Source organism: Phoxinus phoxinus, assembly GCF_949152265.1.
Source record: "Phoxinus phoxinus genome assembly, chromosome: 12".
NCBI lineage: Eukaryota > Metazoa > Chordata > Actinopteri > Cypriniformes > Leuciscidae > Phoxinus > Phoxinus phoxinus.
In genome coordinates, this window is record NC_136887.1 from 28,090,068 (window position 1) to 28,108,552 (window position 18,485).

At 36.9% G+C, this 18,485-nt stretch overlaps 2 protein-coding genes across 11 annotated transcripts in view; one reads left to right on the plus strand and one right to left on the minus strand.

Annotated features, from left to right (window-relative positions):
* Positions 1–21: 21 nt before the first annotated feature.
* Positions 22–7,952, plus strand: rmnd5b (required for meiotic nuclear division 5 homolog B). The gene is made up of 10 exons (XM_079631492.1): positions 22–282; positions 1,100–1,274; positions 3,230–3,372; positions 3,857–3,994; positions 4,153–4,253; positions 4,912–5,078; positions 5,254–5,419; positions 5,622–5,724; positions 6,287–6,441; positions 7,334–7,952. Exons 2-10 carry the CDS (start codon positions 1,136–1,138, stop codon positions 7,395–7,397), a joined length of 1,176 nt encoding a protein of 391 aa, XP_079487618.1. The 5' UTR covers positions 22–282; positions 1,100–1,135; the 3' UTR covers positions 7,398–7,952.
* Positions 7,953–11,128: 3,176 nt separating this feature from the next.
* n4bp3 (NEDD4 binding protein 3) overlaps positions 11,129–18,485 on the minus strand; it is a 31,159-nt gene continuing 23,802 nt past the window's right edge. For 4 of the 10 annotated variants that reach the window (XM_079630406.1, XM_079630403.1, XM_079630407.1 and 1 more), the window contains exons 5-9: positions 16,459–17,979; positions 16,096–16,134; positions 15,209–15,318; positions 13,229–13,287; positions 11,129–12,212 (exon numbers count right to left, since the gene is read on the minus strand). In XM_079630406.1, coding sequence (XP_079486532.1) covers positions 17,422–17,979 — 558 coding nt within the window. In that variant the 3' untranslated portion in view covers positions 11,129–12,212; positions 13,229–13,287; positions 15,209–15,318; positions 16,096–16,134; positions 16,459–17,421. Of the gene's footprint in view, positions 12,213–13,228; positions 13,288–15,208; positions 15,319–15,583; positions 15,713–16,095; positions 16,135–16,458; positions 17,980–18,485 lie in introns of all 10 variants that reach the window. The other 6 variants (XM_079630411.1, XM_079630410.1, XM_079630404.1 and 3 more) reach the window with 3 other exon arrangements.

Genomic DNA, 18,485 nt, shown 5'->3' on the forward strand with positions numbered 1-18,485 from the left:
AGCCTGGTACCTGTTTTTAATAGACAACTTTTAAACTAGTAAGACTGTGAAACCACCTTAAACCATCCAAGACCATCAAACTGGCCAAAGTTGTGATTTGTAGACATGTATCGTCGAAAGTGTGTTTGTGCTTTGCCTTTGTTGATCTTACTTTTGAGGTAAATCCATTTACAGCTCCAGGCCGCGGGTGGCAGCAGAGCGTCAAACACGCACGTCACTCCAGAAGAACAGACCCACCGCTTCGCTTCAGGGACGTCTGCTGGTGAAGTGGTGTCAAAACAGGCAAGAACATCATGTATTAATTAATTTACACGTTTGATACAACCTTCTAAAATTCATTCGAGGTCAGTACTAGGCTGACATGATTTAAATACCATCGTTAGCGTCAAAGAACATGTTGAATTTGCGAGTTTTAGACTCGTTCCATTGGCTTGATGTTGTCCCGGTAATGCTAACAAGCTAACTGATTGTTTTGATTCTGTAATATCTAATGTCAACGCACAATTTCAAAGATTTTTACAGTTTTCTCCAGGTTGACATAAATGTCATTGCAGTGGCTCACTAAAACAGTTGAAACAAACTGAGAATGATAGATGTTAGCTATTTTAGCTCATCATTATGCAGTGTTTGGGCTGCATAACCCTGACCCCGGCAGAGGCTTTTTATACATTTGTTTTAAACCGAGAAATTCACTGTTGTTTATGATTGCTTAACTATGCATTGATACAGTATTGCTTTTATACTAGATTATATGTATATACGTGTGTGTGTGTATATATATATATATATATATATATATATATATATACATTTTACTCAAGGTGTCAGTCAGATTTTTTTGGCAATATTGCCTTCCCTGGAATCCATTTACTGACCCATTGGTTTGATTTAATCAGCACTCAGTCATGCTATATATATTATATAGAGTCCTAAGTTCCATCATACCAACCTGAACCAGATGATTAACAAATTATATTGCATTTTGTGTTTTATTCAACTAATTCTGGGAACGTACAACATAAATATGTGTTAGACACCTAATTTAGTAGGTGTGTTATCTGTATATTGATGTTGACTTTTATTTTCTGTTGTTTTGCAGGACGTTGTGTGTGTGTAAGCTGTAACGGCTGTGCTGATGGAGCAGTGTGCGTGTGTGGAACGGGAGCTCGAGAAGGTGCTACACAGGTTTGTCACGTATGGGCATCAGTCAGAAGAACGGCTGGATGAACTCCTGAGGAACGTCTGTGAGCTGAGGAGTCGATTGGTTGCCTTCGGTGAGCTCGGAGTCTGCTTTGGACACCATTATTTGTGCTTTGGTACAATATGAGCCTCTGGTAGTTCGATATCTATACCTTAGGCAAAAAAACAGCTATTGGTGACTGATGAAATCAAGGTTTGGAGATTCATTTGAATGACGCAAATGTGACATCAGTCAGAATATATGTGTAGTTACACTTTATTGTAAGGTGTCCTGGTTAGAGTGTAATTATACATTTAAGTAATGAGTAATTTTAATAAACTACATGTACGTGCTATAGGGTTAAGGTTTGGTTTAGGGTTGTTTGCATGTAATGGTAACAATTTACAATAAGGTTTCATTAGTTAACATTACTGAACTAATAATGAACTGCACTTTTACATAATTTATTATTCTTTTAAATAATTTCATACATTTATTAAAATCATAAGTTGTGTTTGTTAAAGTCCACCTGTGGTGAAAATCAAGTTTTTAATGTTGTTTATATGTCTATGTGGCATTTTTTAATGTGCTGAGCCATTGCTCAGTATTTTCTTCTTAAACTGCAGTGAAAAAAAGACAGTCTCAAAAACGAGGTTTGAAATCGCTGGTGTTTCTGACGTCACAAACTACCTTGCAACTAATCACGTCAACATGCCGGCGGGCTTTAGCATATCATTAACAGTGAACTAGAAGGGGAGTCTCAAAAGATGTCTGGTTATCCCGGTATATTTCTTTGTTGATATAAAAATTTGGGTAGATTTTAATATAGCGGGTGTATGATGTATATTATGATGTTATCATGAACTAATTGCCTTTCTTCATTGATGTTCTGAGTTGTTCAAATGATTGTTAGAAGGCAGACTGAGATGGCGAATGGGAACATAGTTTGTGTAACATTAGCAACACATTATTAGATGTTTGATAACATAGTCAACTAGCAAAAGGCTAATCATATTAATTACCTTTATGTGTCCGACGTTGTAAAGAGCGATATCATTGTGCAGCGTTTACCTCAGTAAGTTGGCCGAGTGAATCTGTGAGCTTGCGTGAGTGGAGGCGGGGCTAATTAGCATATTCATGTTTCTGCGTATACTAAATGAAGCAAGGTTGTAGAGTTGGATTCAAGATATTTTAAGGCATGAATCATTTTTTCACAGGAAAAAAAACATTTAAATGTCATTTTGGTGCTCAAAGATTAGTTTTTTAACATTAGTTAATGCACTGTGAAGTAACATAAACAAACAATAAACATCTGCATTTTATTAACTAACGTTAACAAATAATAACAAATACAGTAACAAATGTATTGCTCATGGTTAGTTCCTATGAATGTTAACAAATGAAACATTATTGTAAAGTGTTACCCATGTAATTATGCATAATTCATAGTTATTACTGTGTCAACTACATGTAACATGTAACAAGGACACAAAGGGTTACCTATGTGTGCATATGTATAAAGACAAGGGACAAAAGTTAATTTGTAGAAGAATACGGTATTTTATTAATTACCTTCCTCCTTTCATTCGTTATAGAAAATGATTACAATGCCTCATCCGCTGAATAGCACCACATTGGTACTGAAATTTGCTAAATGGTGGTAGTTTTTTTTTTTTTTTTTTTTTTTTAGCTCCGAAAGCCTGTTTTCAACTTGTGAGAGAGTGATTCATATGTCAATGCTTGTATATGAATACAAGTCTAAAGAGGAGGAGGAGGAAGTCAACCAAGTGCCTTTTCAGCTTTGAAAAAAGCCTATTCAGTGACATTAAGTCAGGAACAATAGGTGTACTTTAGATGCCTGCATAAATAATAGCCTGCAGTGCAAACAAACATGCGATGTTTAGCTGAATAACCCCTAGCCCACACGTTAGGTTTGTAGATGGTTACATAAGCGAAACTCTGTTACATAGATGAGTCACAGTAGATATGTCTGTTTAGATCAAAGTTCACTTAGTTGCTATATTTCATTGTACTCCATTTCTACTCTAGGTGTACAAGATGCGGATTTGACAGTGCTCCATCAAACAATGGCCCAGTGCTGCAAGGAAATCAAAGAAACTGTGCAGATGCTCGCCTCAAGGCATAAGGACATCCATGGCAGTGTGTCGAAAGTGGGAAAAGCGATTGACAGAGTAAGAGTTTGATATCTGAATTGTTTATGTTGTTGATTTAATTACATCAATATTATCAGCACATTAAACAGTTCATCTAAGTCAATGTTTCCCAAACTGGGGTTTGCGAACCCCTCGAAGTTTCGTGAGGGAACTGCAGGTCGTTCTTGATTGATGAAAGCTAATAAATAATTAAACCATTAAAAATGCTAAAATAAATCACTTACTAATAAAAGGTTAAATATTTTATTTGTTTACCTGCAGCCATGTGACCATTATCTGGCATGAGAGAACTGTGAACATGAAAATATGTTGTTAAATTATTGAAATATTACTGCCTTGGACATTCCCAATCCCATTCCTCCTCTTTTCCCAGTAGTCTCTGATTGCTTTCTACTTTCTTTGATAAAAATTATAAATTAGAAATTAGCCTTGTAGTATGATTTACCATAGTAAATAATGTGTGATTGAAAATGTGTTTTAAATGCTGTGTTCTCTTGTCCAGAACTTTGATGCGGAGGTGAGTGCAGTTGTAGCTGAGAATGTCTGGGACTCTCCAGAGAGGCAGAAATACCTCAGTGAAACTATCGTAGAGCACCTGTATCGACAAGGCATGCTGAGTGTTGCAGAGGACCTCTGCCAGGTATGCTCTTCTTTTGTATTATTCTAAAAATTAGTGTGCATTTCTGTAAACATTGCTGTACTTCATATTTATGCTAACCTCTGGATGTATAAGCACTTGTTTTTTGTTGACAATTTGATCCTGGCATTGACATTAAGTGTTTCAATCTGACTTCACAGGAGTCTGGTGTAGTTATCGACATGAGCATGAAACAGCCATTTCTGGAGCTCAACCGCATTTTAGAGGCTTTAAGAACACAAGATCTCAGACCAGCTTTAGAGTATGTGTCCTGTCTGTCTGCTTTCTACTGCCCACTTTTATTTTATCCTCATGTACACTACATTTCAAGTTTTGGGTCAGTAAAGATTTTTTTTCAAAACAAATTAATACTTCAGCAAGGATGCATTAAATTGGTCAAAAGTGACAGTAAAGACATTTATGTTTTCATAAAAAATGCTGTTCTTTTGAACTTTCTGTTTTTTTTTTTTTAAGGCATCATGGTTTCCACAAAATAATAAGCAGCTCAACTGCTTTCAACATTGATGATAATAAAACCAGCACCAACTGAGCAGATTAGAATGATTTCTAATGGCTGCTTCAAATTCAGATTTACCATCACAGGAATAAATTACATTTTAAAACAGTTCTTTTAAATGGTAATACTATTTCACAATATTACTGTTTTTCTATTTTTTTTTCCTCAAATAAATGCAGCCTTAGAGAGAATAAGAGATTTCTTTCAATATGTTAATAATCTTACTGACCCCACACTTTTGTATGGTTGTTTATCTATGCACATCCTCTCAGTCTTTAAACATACCCTGGATTCCTTCAGAACATTTAATTGGATGGGGTGGGGCTTACAATATTGGTTTGTTGTTGTATATTTCAGGTTAGTAGTTCTAATGGTTATTTTGGTTGTATGATTGCTGTGGTAGGTGGGCGGTGACAAACCGTCAGAGGCTGCTGGATCTGAACAGCACCCTTGAGTTCAAGCTTCACAGACTCTATTTCATCAGCCTGCTCAACGGGGGCATCAGCAAACAGCAGGAAGCTTTACAGTACGCACGCCATTTCCAACCGTTTGCCTCACAGCATCAGAGAGGTGAGGAAAGGTTAAGCCCTGAGTTGATGAACTACCTCTTTAACCTCAACAAGGCTTTTATGTAAACATATGGATGGAACCAAATCACAATTGAGGTTGTTTTACCAGTAATGTCATTAAAATGAACAAAGTCTGAGATGACATCTGAGCCTTGTTGTTTGTGTGTGCTCTCTAGATATTCAGATCTTAATGGGTAGTCTAGTGTACCTCCGCCATGGGATCGAGAACTCTCCGTACCGCAGTCTGCTGGAGACGGATCAGTGGGCAGAGATCTGTAACATCTTCACACGGGACGCTTGCGCCCTGCTTGGACTCTCTGTGGAGTCCCCACTCAGTGTCAGGTCAGAACAAAAGCCTTACATCTCTCCTGATCGTGTAGGATTTTGAAAGGCCACTTTTTGTAGTGTTTATTCATTGCTTTACTCAACTGCATAATGTACTGGCAATTACTTGCTATTTGTATTGACAGTAAAAGCTTTTCTTAGCTTGAATTATATATGCTTTATTACTAAATCCTGTTTTTATTTTCTGACTCTCCATCAGTTTTGCTTCCGGCTGTATGGCGCTGCCTGTTCTCATGAACATCAAACAGGTTATTGAACAGAGACAGTGCAGCGGTGTTTGGACACACAAGGATGAGCTGCCAGTAAGTCTTTCTCTTTACTTTTAATGCTTGATCTGAAGCTTTTAAATGTTTAAATGTGTTTAAATATTTTACTTGTATGAATTGTAATGTGAAATGTTTACATTGTAATTAGGGATGCACTAATGACTTATAACAAGATTTTCTGATGCCAAAAGTTTTTGTAAACCCTGATAATTAATTATACAACACAAATAATTATTTACACAATAAAATCAAATAAAAGTATCTCTATAGTATGTTTTTAAGACCAGCTGAGATATGGAAAAAAAGTGATATTCATTTGTATATATGGCAGACAAATGTAAACCAACGGACTACTAAAATTAAGATTGATAAATTACACATTCTATTTATCTCCTTATTCAGACCGTTCTAAGTTATTATAAACCGAAAACACTTAAACATAAAATAAACTGGATTAATGAATTATATCCATGTCTGATATGGGCTTCCTTTTTATTGGCTGATTTATAATTAATAATTAATAATTGTGGTAATTTTCAAGACATTAATGCTTTATCTATTCATCCCTGCTCTCTGTGTTTGTGTCTGTGTGTGTTAGATTGAAATAGACCTGGGGAAGAAGTGCTGGTATCACTCTGTGTTTGCCTGTCCTATCCTGAGGCAGCAGACATCAGAGAGCAATCCACCCATGAAGCTCATCTGTGGACATGTCATATCCAGAGACGCTCTTAACAAACTCACCAATGCTGGAAAGTAAGACTCTGACTTATGCATCACCTAGACACAAATGAAGTGTACTTCACTCTACATTTACTGTTAAATTTTAATCTGTGCTGACAAACTGACCCCAGACCTGATGCTTTAAAAATTGCAATCTGCAGTTGTTGCTACCAGCAGTAGTGGTAATTGACCAGATTAAGCTTTTCTGCACTTTTTAAAGATGAAGTGTGTCATTATTTTAATGTTCATAACGATCTATTATGCTTTTTTACATTTTATACTTTCTTTAGTATGTAATGTTGTTGTTTGAGCATGAAAAAGGTCTGCAAAGTCACAAAACACAGTCACTCCAAAGCGAATTATTCTCCATATCAGTAAACACTGTTTCTGAACTCCCTGAAACGCCTCCATTGTAGTCCTGAGTTTTCTTGCGGGATTGTACACGTCACAATATTCCTCATTCCAATCATTCCCGCCCAAGGCAATGCAAAACAAAGAGACGATGTCTGGTTGAGTTGCGTTAGCAGTGTGTTGAAACTCGCTTTTATGGTAAGGGGAGTAACATTTCCGAAACGTGTTTGAAACTATTGACCAATCACAACACGCTGGTCCAGCTGACCAATCTGAACACACTGCGCTTTTTGGAAAGAGGGACTTCATAGAGACAGGAACTAAACGGAGTGTTACTGACAGACTTGGAAGAGAGGTTCTGCAACAATGTAAAATATATGAAGAGTAAGGTGTTTTTAGACCATTCAAGCATGAGAACCTATTAGCAACCACATAGCAATGCCCTGGCAACTGTTGTTTTGTGCTATTAATCACACTTCACCTTTTGAACTAGTTTCATTGTTGTTCTTTAGTGTTTTCAGTTATATAAATGTATTATTTTCCTTACTGACAATGTCTTAAACTCTCTTCCCAGGCTTAAATGTCCATATTGTCCTATGGAGCAGAATCCATCAGATGCCAAACAGATCTTCTTCTGATGTATTTTTTCGGAGCGTAGCCGAATGACGTGTTGAAGGCCTCTTGGAGCCGCAGTTAGAATGATCCTCATTCACTGGCATGACGAGCCTTCTGTGGCGGCTTCTCCCCCGTGACGCCACCTCCCTCTCCAAAGCTTTTAGTTTACAGAGGCCGGTGGCCATGGCAACATACCTGTAGAACCCGAGTCAGTAAGTGTACCTAACGAGGAAAAGATTGTGCGGATCATTCATTTGTTAACATGGCCTAGTATAAACAGGCTTTTATGAGTATGTATGTGTGTGCGCATTTCGCTTCCTCTTCATTTGTTTTAATTGCGGAGTATTTTTAAGTTTCCATGGTATAACACCTCTCTTTTTCTTTCTTTGTGACTTTTATTAAGCGAATGGGAGTGATGCATCTGTGTGGGTGACTTCTTGCCAGAAAATATCCACAGTTTCCTCTTTTTGAGATCACATTTAAATACATGAACGGGGATTCTTTGCACGTGTACGTGATTGAAATGGGTTTTCAGTGTGTATATTAAGAATGACAGAATAAAAATAAGGATTGGTGAACGGGTGCCTGTTGATTCTAAACAAATTACGTCTCTCTTCCCAATGTAATAAAGGCTGTGATTGGAGTGAATGGCGGTTTGATTAGTGCATCAGTGTGAATATTCATCAGAGATCAGAGGATTTGTGCGTGCAGATTGTGATCTTGTTCCTTGCGCTGGTCAGAGGAAAGTCAGAGGAAACCTTTGTCCAAGCTATATCTTTTTTTAAGTTGAATAAATATACAGCAGTGATTTGTGATGGTATAACTTTTCATTAGTAGAATTACTTATGTAATGTATTTAAACACGTGCACACACAGATTGGACTGGGCTTACATTAGCTCTCACAGCTTCGGGCTCCTCTGCTTACATAATCGAAACACACACGCTGATTCGAGAACTGCATCCTCTGCAGACAGTTGCATTAGCGATTGAATCTTTGCCAGCAAAACGTAATGAAACTATATGCCCGTTAATGTACATTTGATGATAGACTGACTGTGTTTTGACGTTCCCCATAAAGATGAGGCTTTCCAGATGTTTCGCATAATCCCTGAATGTAAAGTTCACTGTTTATATCCGTATAGGTGAAGGGAGACCGTTGAATAATATTGTATCCCTCAGGATATTCATCAAATGCTCACTGGCTTCAACACAATGTAACTGCTAATTGTTCCGTTCCACTTTGAGGATCGATACCTGGAAATGTGCATGCCGAAGCGGAATGTGTGGTTTGTAAATTGCCCTTTTACAGTGATTGAATGAAAAATGACATTTCAAAACCCTGCCCACCTCAAGCTTTTCTGACAGATGTGATCCAGACCTGAGACTCAGTCACCTATCAGAGAGAGAAAACCTTTCCCAGAGCTCTTTGACATTCTCGAAGGTCGGGCATGTACCAGCACACCTATGTTCTTCAGCAAACGATGTCTGATGACCCCCCCCCCCTCCTCTCTATTTTGGTGAAGGCAAAGGCTGTCCTCTTGTTTAAAGCCTTTAAGAGGTGTGTGAGTGCTGTGTGGCCACTGACGTGCTGATAATAAACGTTGTCTGTTATTTCTTTTAGTAGACAATCATTTATTACATCCCTGAAATTTGTTAGATCAAAGCAGAGTATTGTGAGTTTAAGGAAGTGTTTTCATTCAGTGATTGGAAATGACTCTGCTTTCTCTACTAACTACTGCAAGGCAACTATTGTAAATATTTATCTTCTAACAGTACAGTATGTTTATTATACTTGCATCAAAATAATAAAAAGATTTATACTCAGCTTTTGAGTTTTCTGTCTGCCTCTACACACAAGTTTTATAAATGAATGCATTTTACAGTCTTTTACCCCTCTAAAGCATGATGCAGTTTTTAATCATTAAAATTACCTCTAGAATATTTTGTACTGTCTATTGTTATGCAATCATTTATATTTTTTAGTGTCTATTAAGATGCAGTGATTATATAGAATCAAAAGTGAGAGTAGACTTTTACATTGTTTCAAAGATTTCTATTTCAAACAAATGCTGTTCTTTTTTACTTTTTCAAAGAATATTTAAAAAATGCATCACGGTTTCCACTATTTTTAAAAATAATAAAATACGCAGACTTGGTGAGCATAAAATACTAATTTATAAACAGTAATGTAAGCTCATAACAAATGTTGTAGGTTAATAGTTTATGGCATGTTCTTTGCTTCACTATATACTGACTTTGGTTATTTATTTGTTGATGGTATAGGCATAAAAATACTTCCTTTCTGAAACCTGAAAACAAGCAAACTGTTTTAAATGAGATGTTGACTCTTTACTCCCACAAGAGGGAAACCTCAGTTCACTGGAGAAGCTATAAGGGTTCACCATGTCAAGACATCCCACTGTCACAATGGCCAGAAGGATATTTACTGGGATTTATGAAAAAAAAAAAAAAAACTTGCATAAGTTGTTTTGATTCCTTTGATACTATTAAAGCTTTAATGTAATAAAAAAAAGTTGACAATCTGTTAAAAAAATGCCTTTGAAATTGTGACAATAACGTACCGCAAAGTTTGTTTAAATCTAACTCTCACAAACCTTTATAAAAAAACTATGCCTTTAAGCAGTGGTTCCTAAATCCGGTCATGGTGCATAAAAAAAGAGAGCTTAAGTAGATAATGAACCCTAGGGGGCAAAGCTATGAATATAGATGAGATAAAGCAGCAGTATTTTGTCCTTTAAAAAAAAGAAGAAGTTTTTTTTAATAAATATTCAAAAGCTAGTTTTTAAAATTAGCCCTGTTGCTTTTCTCACACTTTTAATAGCCTACCAGTGAACAACTTGATTCTGAAGGAGCAACTTAAGTCTCTACCTGAAGACAGAATAGACTCCTTATTGTCTGACTGACAATGGCCCATTTTGAACCATGAAGCACAAAATTCCTCTCGGTAAAGCTGGATCTGATGTGCAGGTGTGCAGGGCCTTGTTGTGTCACTTCCTCTGAGAGCAGGCCCACATGGATTCCCACAACTGCCCCTTACATTTGTTTAAATATTTTTTGGCTAATTTCTTACCTCTCCTGATATATCACACAGAATAGTAGATCTAGTAGCCTACCTAAAATAAAATGTGAAATTCTTTCCAATCAGAAGGCGCTTTCTGCCTGTCAATCATTTTGCACGTCGTAAGTGGGCTGTCCATATATGGTAAGCCGGAAGCGCGATAGATGAATTTGGACTTTCGTGAGTTCTTATGGTTTGCAACAGCATAAAAGTAATAGGTAGACAGAGAAAAATAAATAGAACACAGCGACGGAACAAACAAAGTAAAACATCGGTAAAACATCGGAGCTTTTAAAAGTGAAAATCGCTTGAAAACAGAAGCAGAGCGGCTCATAGCTACGCCCCTTGGTTACACCAAAGCGACGGGTTTGTAAAGAGGGGGCGTGACTATTTCGGCAGATGTTATAAAACGGTGTGGCATAGTCTATCTTTAAATGAATTGCGCATACTTTGACGTATTTCTATTTACCACCAAAATTAGATTAGTAAAAGTAAAATAAATGTTTTAATTGGGCTGGACTCCAGGTCCATTCGAATCTGCAGGTTTTTTCTACATATTCTGCAGTTTCTGTCTGGTCTTGGAGTCCAGACCAATGAAAACACTGATTAAGGTTTGATAAGGTACGACTTTTATTAACATAATAAAATATAGTGTATGTGAAAGAAACTACTAATTGAAAGACACATTTTGAACTTTTATTTTACACTAACTGGAAGACACGTTTTAGTGCTTTTTTACAGAACAAGGGGGGAATAATCTTCAGTCAATTTAAAGGAAATGGCAAGGTTTATGCAACTTTGAGGTAAAGAACACCATACGTGTATATTACAAATCTATACAATTATTACATGAAATAGAATATGAAATTCAGTAGTTTTTAACAATTAAGTCACAGTATAGTTGTTTATATGAAGATTTAATACCGTACACTGTAAAAAATTCTGCTGTGATTTTACAGTAAATTACTGGCTACTAATTGCATTACTTTCACAGTAATTTACAGTAAGAAAATTTAATGTAAATTACAGCAAAATGACAGTTGTGTACAGTGATTTCACAGTTAATGATATCACATCATTACTGTAATTTCACAGTGCATAACTGTATAAATATAGTTATCAGCTGTAACTTGAACAGTAATTTATTGTGTTTCAGCTGTAAAAGTAATGCAATTAGTAGCCAGTAATTAACTGTAAACTTACAATTTAATACAGTAATGCAATATGATGACATAAAAGTAGTAAAAAAAAAAGATTAAACAATAGTTTCCACAATTGATTTTATTTTCAATAAAATTGTTACAATATAACAAACGTTGCAAGAGTCGTTGCATAACAGCGGGCAAGAGTAGGCAACGAGATGGCAGTCCAAAAAACACAGCCAGAGCTAAATAACAAAAAAATAGGTAGAAGTGAAGGTCTTGACCAGAAGGGCAGTCCAACATATTCAGTGGCGATATGGCAAGTAAAAACGGAGAGCCAAACAATGACCGGAGCAAATGAAAAAAGTAATACCATCAAAACAAAACAAATAACATAGGAACCCAAGACCCAACAGATGAGGCGAACCTAGATGAGGCGAAAATCTGGTCTATGGTATCCAGACTGCCTTTCAGCGTGAATAAAATCCACCCCAACTGCTCGCCAATTTCAGATCCCTCCATTTTCACATCGCTGAAGATTCTCCTCTCACTGAAGACACGTCCAGTCAAGACGTCCCAAAGTCTGCACAGTGGGTTGTGATGTAGCTGGTTCTTCCTGAACAAAATGAAGAATCAGTATTAGAAAAGAGAAGTAAATTGATTCAATTTATACTCCCAATGACAAGCTAAAATCTTACTCAAAGGGATAGTTCACCTAGAACTGAAAATTCTGTCATTTACTCGCCCTCAAGTTGTTCCAAACTGGTTTGAGTTTTTCTTTATTTGAGCAAAAAATATATTTTGAGAATTGAAAATGAAACAGTTGATGGGCCCTATTGACTTCCATAGTAAAAAAAAAATATATATATATACTATGGAAGTCAATGTGGCCCCATCAGCTGTTTAATTTTTTGGGTGAACTACACATCCTGCAACATCTCGTTTGGCATCCATGTAATGTGCTTCTATAATGTATTTCAGCTTCAACACATTGGACAATTTTGCTTAAAGGGTTAGTTTACACAAAAATAACAATTATTTTGTTAATTACTCACCCTCATGTACATTCACACCTATAAGACCTTTGTTCATCTTCGGAACACAAATGAAGATATTTTTAATGATATTCTGAGAGCTTTCTGACCTTCCATTGGGAGCAATGCAACTAACACATTCAAGGCCCAGAACGATTGGAAAGACATCATTGAAGTAATCCATGTGACTGCAGTGGTTTAACCAATTTTATGAAGCGATGCGGGTGCTTTGTTTTTGCAACAACAAGGAGGAGCACTACGACGCACGCATATTGTGTTGACTCGAGACTGGGTGTTGTTCCGTGAATGTGCTTTAGATAATATAATTTTGTAAACAGAGGTAAATTATGGTTTTAAATTATAAATTGAGGTTAAACTACTGGAGTCACATGGATTACTTTAATGGTGTCGTTACTACCTTTCTGGGGCTTGAATATATTAGTTGCGTAGGCTACCAATGGAGGAACAGAAAGCTCTTGGAGTTCATTAAAAATATCTTAATTTGTGTCCCGAAGATGAACGCAGTTCTTACAGGTTTGGAACGGCACGAGGGTGCATAATTAAGGACAGCATTTTTTCTTTTTTTGCTGAACTATACCTTTAAGGAATCCTGGAAACACCTTAAATCAGCATGTATTCGCCAATTTTCTGGAAGAACTGAAATGCAGATAAGAAAACTGAAACAGTTTCACAAAAACAAAACAAAAACTTTCTGCATTTTTACATTTTCCATAAAAAGAAAAGAAAAGCAGTTTTGAATTATTCACTTGAAGCTTCATATAAAATACTCAGAAAAGTAAAATGTTAGCTGCAGCCCTATTTTACAGTGCAAAGTATGGTAATAAAAGCATAAAAGCACTTTTATGAAATAAGCTTGTTCCCACATTTGACAAATTGTGTTTACACAAATATATTGCTTTAACTTTAGCATCATTTAAAGGGTTAGTTCACCCAAAAATTAAAATTCTGTCAGTAATTACTCTCCCTCATGTTGTTCCAACCCCGCAAGACTTTCGTTCATGTACACAAACGAAGATATTTTTGATGAAATCTGAGAGCTGGATCACTCTTCCATAGGCTTCTTAAGGGATTGAAACTTGCCGGCCCAGAAAGTTATTAAAGACATTGTTAAAATAGTCCAAGTGACTACAGTGGCTCAACCATATGATTATCAAGCGACGAGAATACTTTTTGTGCGCAAAAAAAATTAACGACATTATTCCACTATTCATTATGTTCTCCGTGGGCCTGAGTGTGTTCACGTAGTGTAACTGCTCAGTGCGTCTGTGTTGCACATCACACGCGTCACACACATGACCAGCGCCGGCCAATATGAGCCTATGTGGTGACGTGCAACACAGACGCGTTACGTGAACCCACTCGAGGCTAGGGCTGGGCGATAAAACGATAACGATAATTATCGCAATATAATTTCTCGATAAAACGATATCAGGAGTTCGATAAATGTTCGATAATGTTTTTTGCGCCAAAAGCGGAACGAATCTCATTTGAACCGCGCGCCACACGGACCGTTTATCCGCTCGGCTCAAAGTCCAAACGGCAGCGTGAGCGCGAGCTCACTCGAGCAGACGCGTTTACTCTGATCGGCCTCGATCACTAGATCCAGTGAGAGCGCTTGAATTCAGCGAGGAACACAAATGTCTCAGTGATTTAAACCAGTTTAAAGGCAGATGAGACCGCGCTGACGAACAGGAGAAGCACTGTGCGCAGCGATACAGTCAGAAGCTTCTCCGTCGACACATTCCCATCATTTACCACGGATTTAACGTTAGCCTAGTAATATTAACTGCATCATGAAATGTGGGATATATATATATATTGAATTGTATAATATTATTAATGTAGACAATGTATTAAAGGACTAATGGAATATAATTCGTTTTAAATAATGTATTTAGGCTACTGGTTTTCATAAATACCATAGAAACCATAAAGTTACATTTTATCTGTGGTTATCATGATGATCTAAATGCATGATGCTGGATGACCAATGGTTAATTTTAATAAAACTAAAGAATATTACATTTTACCAAATAAAAATAATGTTGTTACTTTTTTTTAACAGATGTTACTGTTTTTGTTAATGAACATAAATTGTATAAAGTAAATCTGCATCCTAACTCAAGCTAATACTACTGAAATAAAGATATTTATTTTGTTAAGGAAAAATGACAAATGTTTGAATGTTCTACCTCGGATTTGTGAATGTTCACCTGTTTGGCTAGTGTTTGTCATGATATGTTCTGACAAGAGTAGTTTAAAAACACAACGCTCTGGTTTCTACAGCTTTCACTTAGGAGTACAAATCTGTCTTTAAACTTGAAATAAATAAAGATTTGACATTTATCGATATCGACTGATATAAAAAAAAATATTGTGATATTTTTTTTTGGCCATATCGCCCAGCCCTATGAGGGAGTGTAATTAATGACAGAATTTTAATTTGTGGGTGAACTAACCCTTTAATAGCTTCAATAAACATCTTACTGCAGAACTATATCTAGCTTAACACAGAGACAGTGTTTCGTTAGTCCGCTCTGAAGTTTAGATTGCTTACATTAGATTGACATCCGTTCAAAGTCAAGAGCTCCCTGATCAGTGTGCAGACTTGCTGGTTTATGTGTCCTCTCTGCCTCTGCCATCTCTGGGTTGATGCCCAAGAAGCACCTATAAACAAAAAGACAGAAGAAAGCTGTTAGTTTTATTCAAGTGGGATGAAAAAGGTGTCAGTCCCAGTCACCACCTTTAGTGGGTCACTGGATTTACAGTACAAAGCTAAACTAAAGTTAGCTCAGTTTTAACAAGCTGACATTACTTTGATTTAGTTAAACAGCAAACATTTAAATAACGTTAACAGCAACTGAAAAACATTTTCCATCACAAACACACAGTCAAAAATAGTCTGGCAACAAAGTAGAGGTGTGTGATTTACCCAGGTCAAGCATTATGCACACAACAACGTGCACGTACTGTTTGCAGAGGATGGAGTAACGTTAAGAGTATGTTGGCCTGTCCATCTCCCTATGTCTGTTTCTGCTTGTAACTGAACGTACTCTTCCTCCTAGAATTAGTTAACGTTATTACCCGTTCAGACAAAATGGCTCCTAATATCTCCAGATGTCGACCTGTTTTTAATGTAGAATAGCACAACTAATCTCCACTAATTCAGTGATAAACATTTAATTTACTATATATTTTTCACAATAAAAGCATCCAGTTGTTTTGCAACACACTTCATTTTTCTGTTGACGAGACAGACAAATGGCTGCTCCGTTTCACACACAAAGCAGGGGAGAAAATTATGAAGTTCAGCTAACGTTACTAATTTGAGATGAATTTATGAAATTTGAACTGTATTTCAGCATTTATTTGCCCAAATTCACAACACTATAATTGATCTAGTTGATAATAACTGTCATACCCACATATAAGGCCACAGCTTACCTTATAACTTTATTTCCCGGTGGTCACCATAGAAAAATGCTGTGGGAAAAGAGAACGCTGTTAGAGAAACTAAGAAAAGCATTAAGCAAAAGTAAAAATTTCGACGATGTAACTTTAGCTAACGTGTCTCACAGTTAACCTTACTAACTTAATACGGTACAATTAACGTTAACACTAACCAACGTCTGTTCATTCAAATTTGCGCGCTCAAACCTAGACGCGAGTCTGCTTCGGCTAAGTTACAAAAACATGACAACAGCACCTACAACAAACGCTAATTTGGTTCATACTTTTAAATAACATGCACTATCATATAAAAAAACAGCCACCAAAATGACAAAGTTTGATATTTTAAACACTTACCGGCCGCTGAATCCATCGAGTGAGACCACGGAGGAGATGAGAGCTCAGATGACGCAGATGCAGCGCGAAAAAGACGGAATTCACAGTAGTTTCTTGTAATAGTCCCGGCTTGCATTATTTTCACAATAAAAGTCTAAATACGGTATTATATTGTGAAATATCACAGTAAAAGCCTGTGAATTGGTAATACTGCAATTTATTGTGAAATATTACAGTTATATGTTGTGAAATCCTGGAAATATTTTACAGTGTAGGATCTAACCATACTCTTACGATTACTGAAGACTTTTCGACAGTCCTGTGCACACAATGGCATCAAACTTTCCAGATTGTTCGTTCCACATTCATGCAGATATAAACATCTTAGGTCAAAAGAACAGAAAAACCCAGCAGCGCACATCAATAGACATAGTAGCAGAAATGCTTCTATATGGATCAGCTGTTGACATTTTTTCTAATGTGAAGGACAACTCATCATGAGTGTGCATTTAAAGTGCATCATGCGTTTTAGGGAATGCACACTTAACTGATTTCATTCTTTGAATAATGTGATGTCTTGTATTATCCAACACCTAAAGCCCAAAATATAGAATCAATGAAATAATAGTGCTAGAACACTCCAGTCAAGCTAATTTAAAGCATCTATATGGTTTTTAATTAAACCATTGTAGATGATTTAGGATCTGAAAACAAAATTGTGTTTAAAATAAAATCTGAGATTATTTATCATTAAATTTTTGCATAAAGATTAGTTTTGATGATTCAGATTTTTCAACAAAATTCATTCAAATCCTTCTGTGATACAAAACAGCGCATACTATTCAGCTTGCGCCTCTATTTGGTACACTTTTTGGTCAAACTTGTATAGATTATTTATTGATAGTTTATTCATTGTCTCGGAAGTGAAACAGGATCCAGAGCTGTTGTCGTCAATCTAATCTCAGATGCTAAAGAACATTAAAGTCAGATTTCAGAGGACTCAATCCTCTCTATCCAGGGCAGACCAGAGGGCGGCTTTGCTTCCTCTTCTCGGCCCCCTGCTCCCCCCTCTTCCACTCTGGCCCGGCCCCCTCTCAGCATTGCCAGTTCTTTCTCTAAGGCCTCATTCTTGTGGTACATCTCCAGGTAGCTGGCCTGCAGTTCCTTCTGGTAGCGTATCACCTTCTCCTTCTCGTTCTGCCATGTGCTTCTCTCATTTTCAAAAGCTGAAGTCTGCGCCTCGTTCTGGCGCCTTTCCAGCAGCAGTTCAGCTCTGAGACGCTCCTCCGTGACACTGGCTCCTCCAGTCTCACCTGCATCCGCTCGAGTGTCCTCGAAAGCAGGCAAGGGGCATTTCCGGCGGGCGCCCTGTAGGGCCATCTGTAGCACGTCGATCTGGCTGTCCTTGCTCTGGATCTGATTGCGAGCTTCGTGCAGCTGAGTCTTTAAGAGGAAGATATCGCTCAGCTTCTGTGTGACCTCTGCCTGAGAGTCCCGGAACTGTTGCTTCAGTAAAGAGATTTCTCCAGACTTCTGGCAGACCTATTAAATCAATACAATTTTGTTATTTTCATAACTTATACAATATACATAGTCAAAATATGATTTGAGAATATTGTTCATAAGAGGCTGACAGTTCCTATAGTTCCTATCCTTTGTTTTAATAATGCTAGGCTTATTAGGGGTTTGTCCAGATAGGCAATACAAATATGTCTTTCTGTCACTCATTCAAATCCATTTAGTTGTTTGATGAACTGAGCAAAACCCACATTTAATCAGATCCGAACCACATCCATATAGTTATGGGGTTAGAAATCTGATTCAAATCAGATTTCTGGAAATGCATTTAAATTCTCAACAGTCAGATCAGATTTCAAGTACCGGTAGTTTTTATCGTCATTCCATGATCAAGTTTTTTTATGTGATGATTAACTATGGGTATGTTGTTTACACGACAACAATGTACTAAAAACGGAAACGTTTTTCCTTTGCGTTTTTTTGCGTACAGAGACCATCGTCAAAATGATCCCCGTTCACGGTTCTACGAA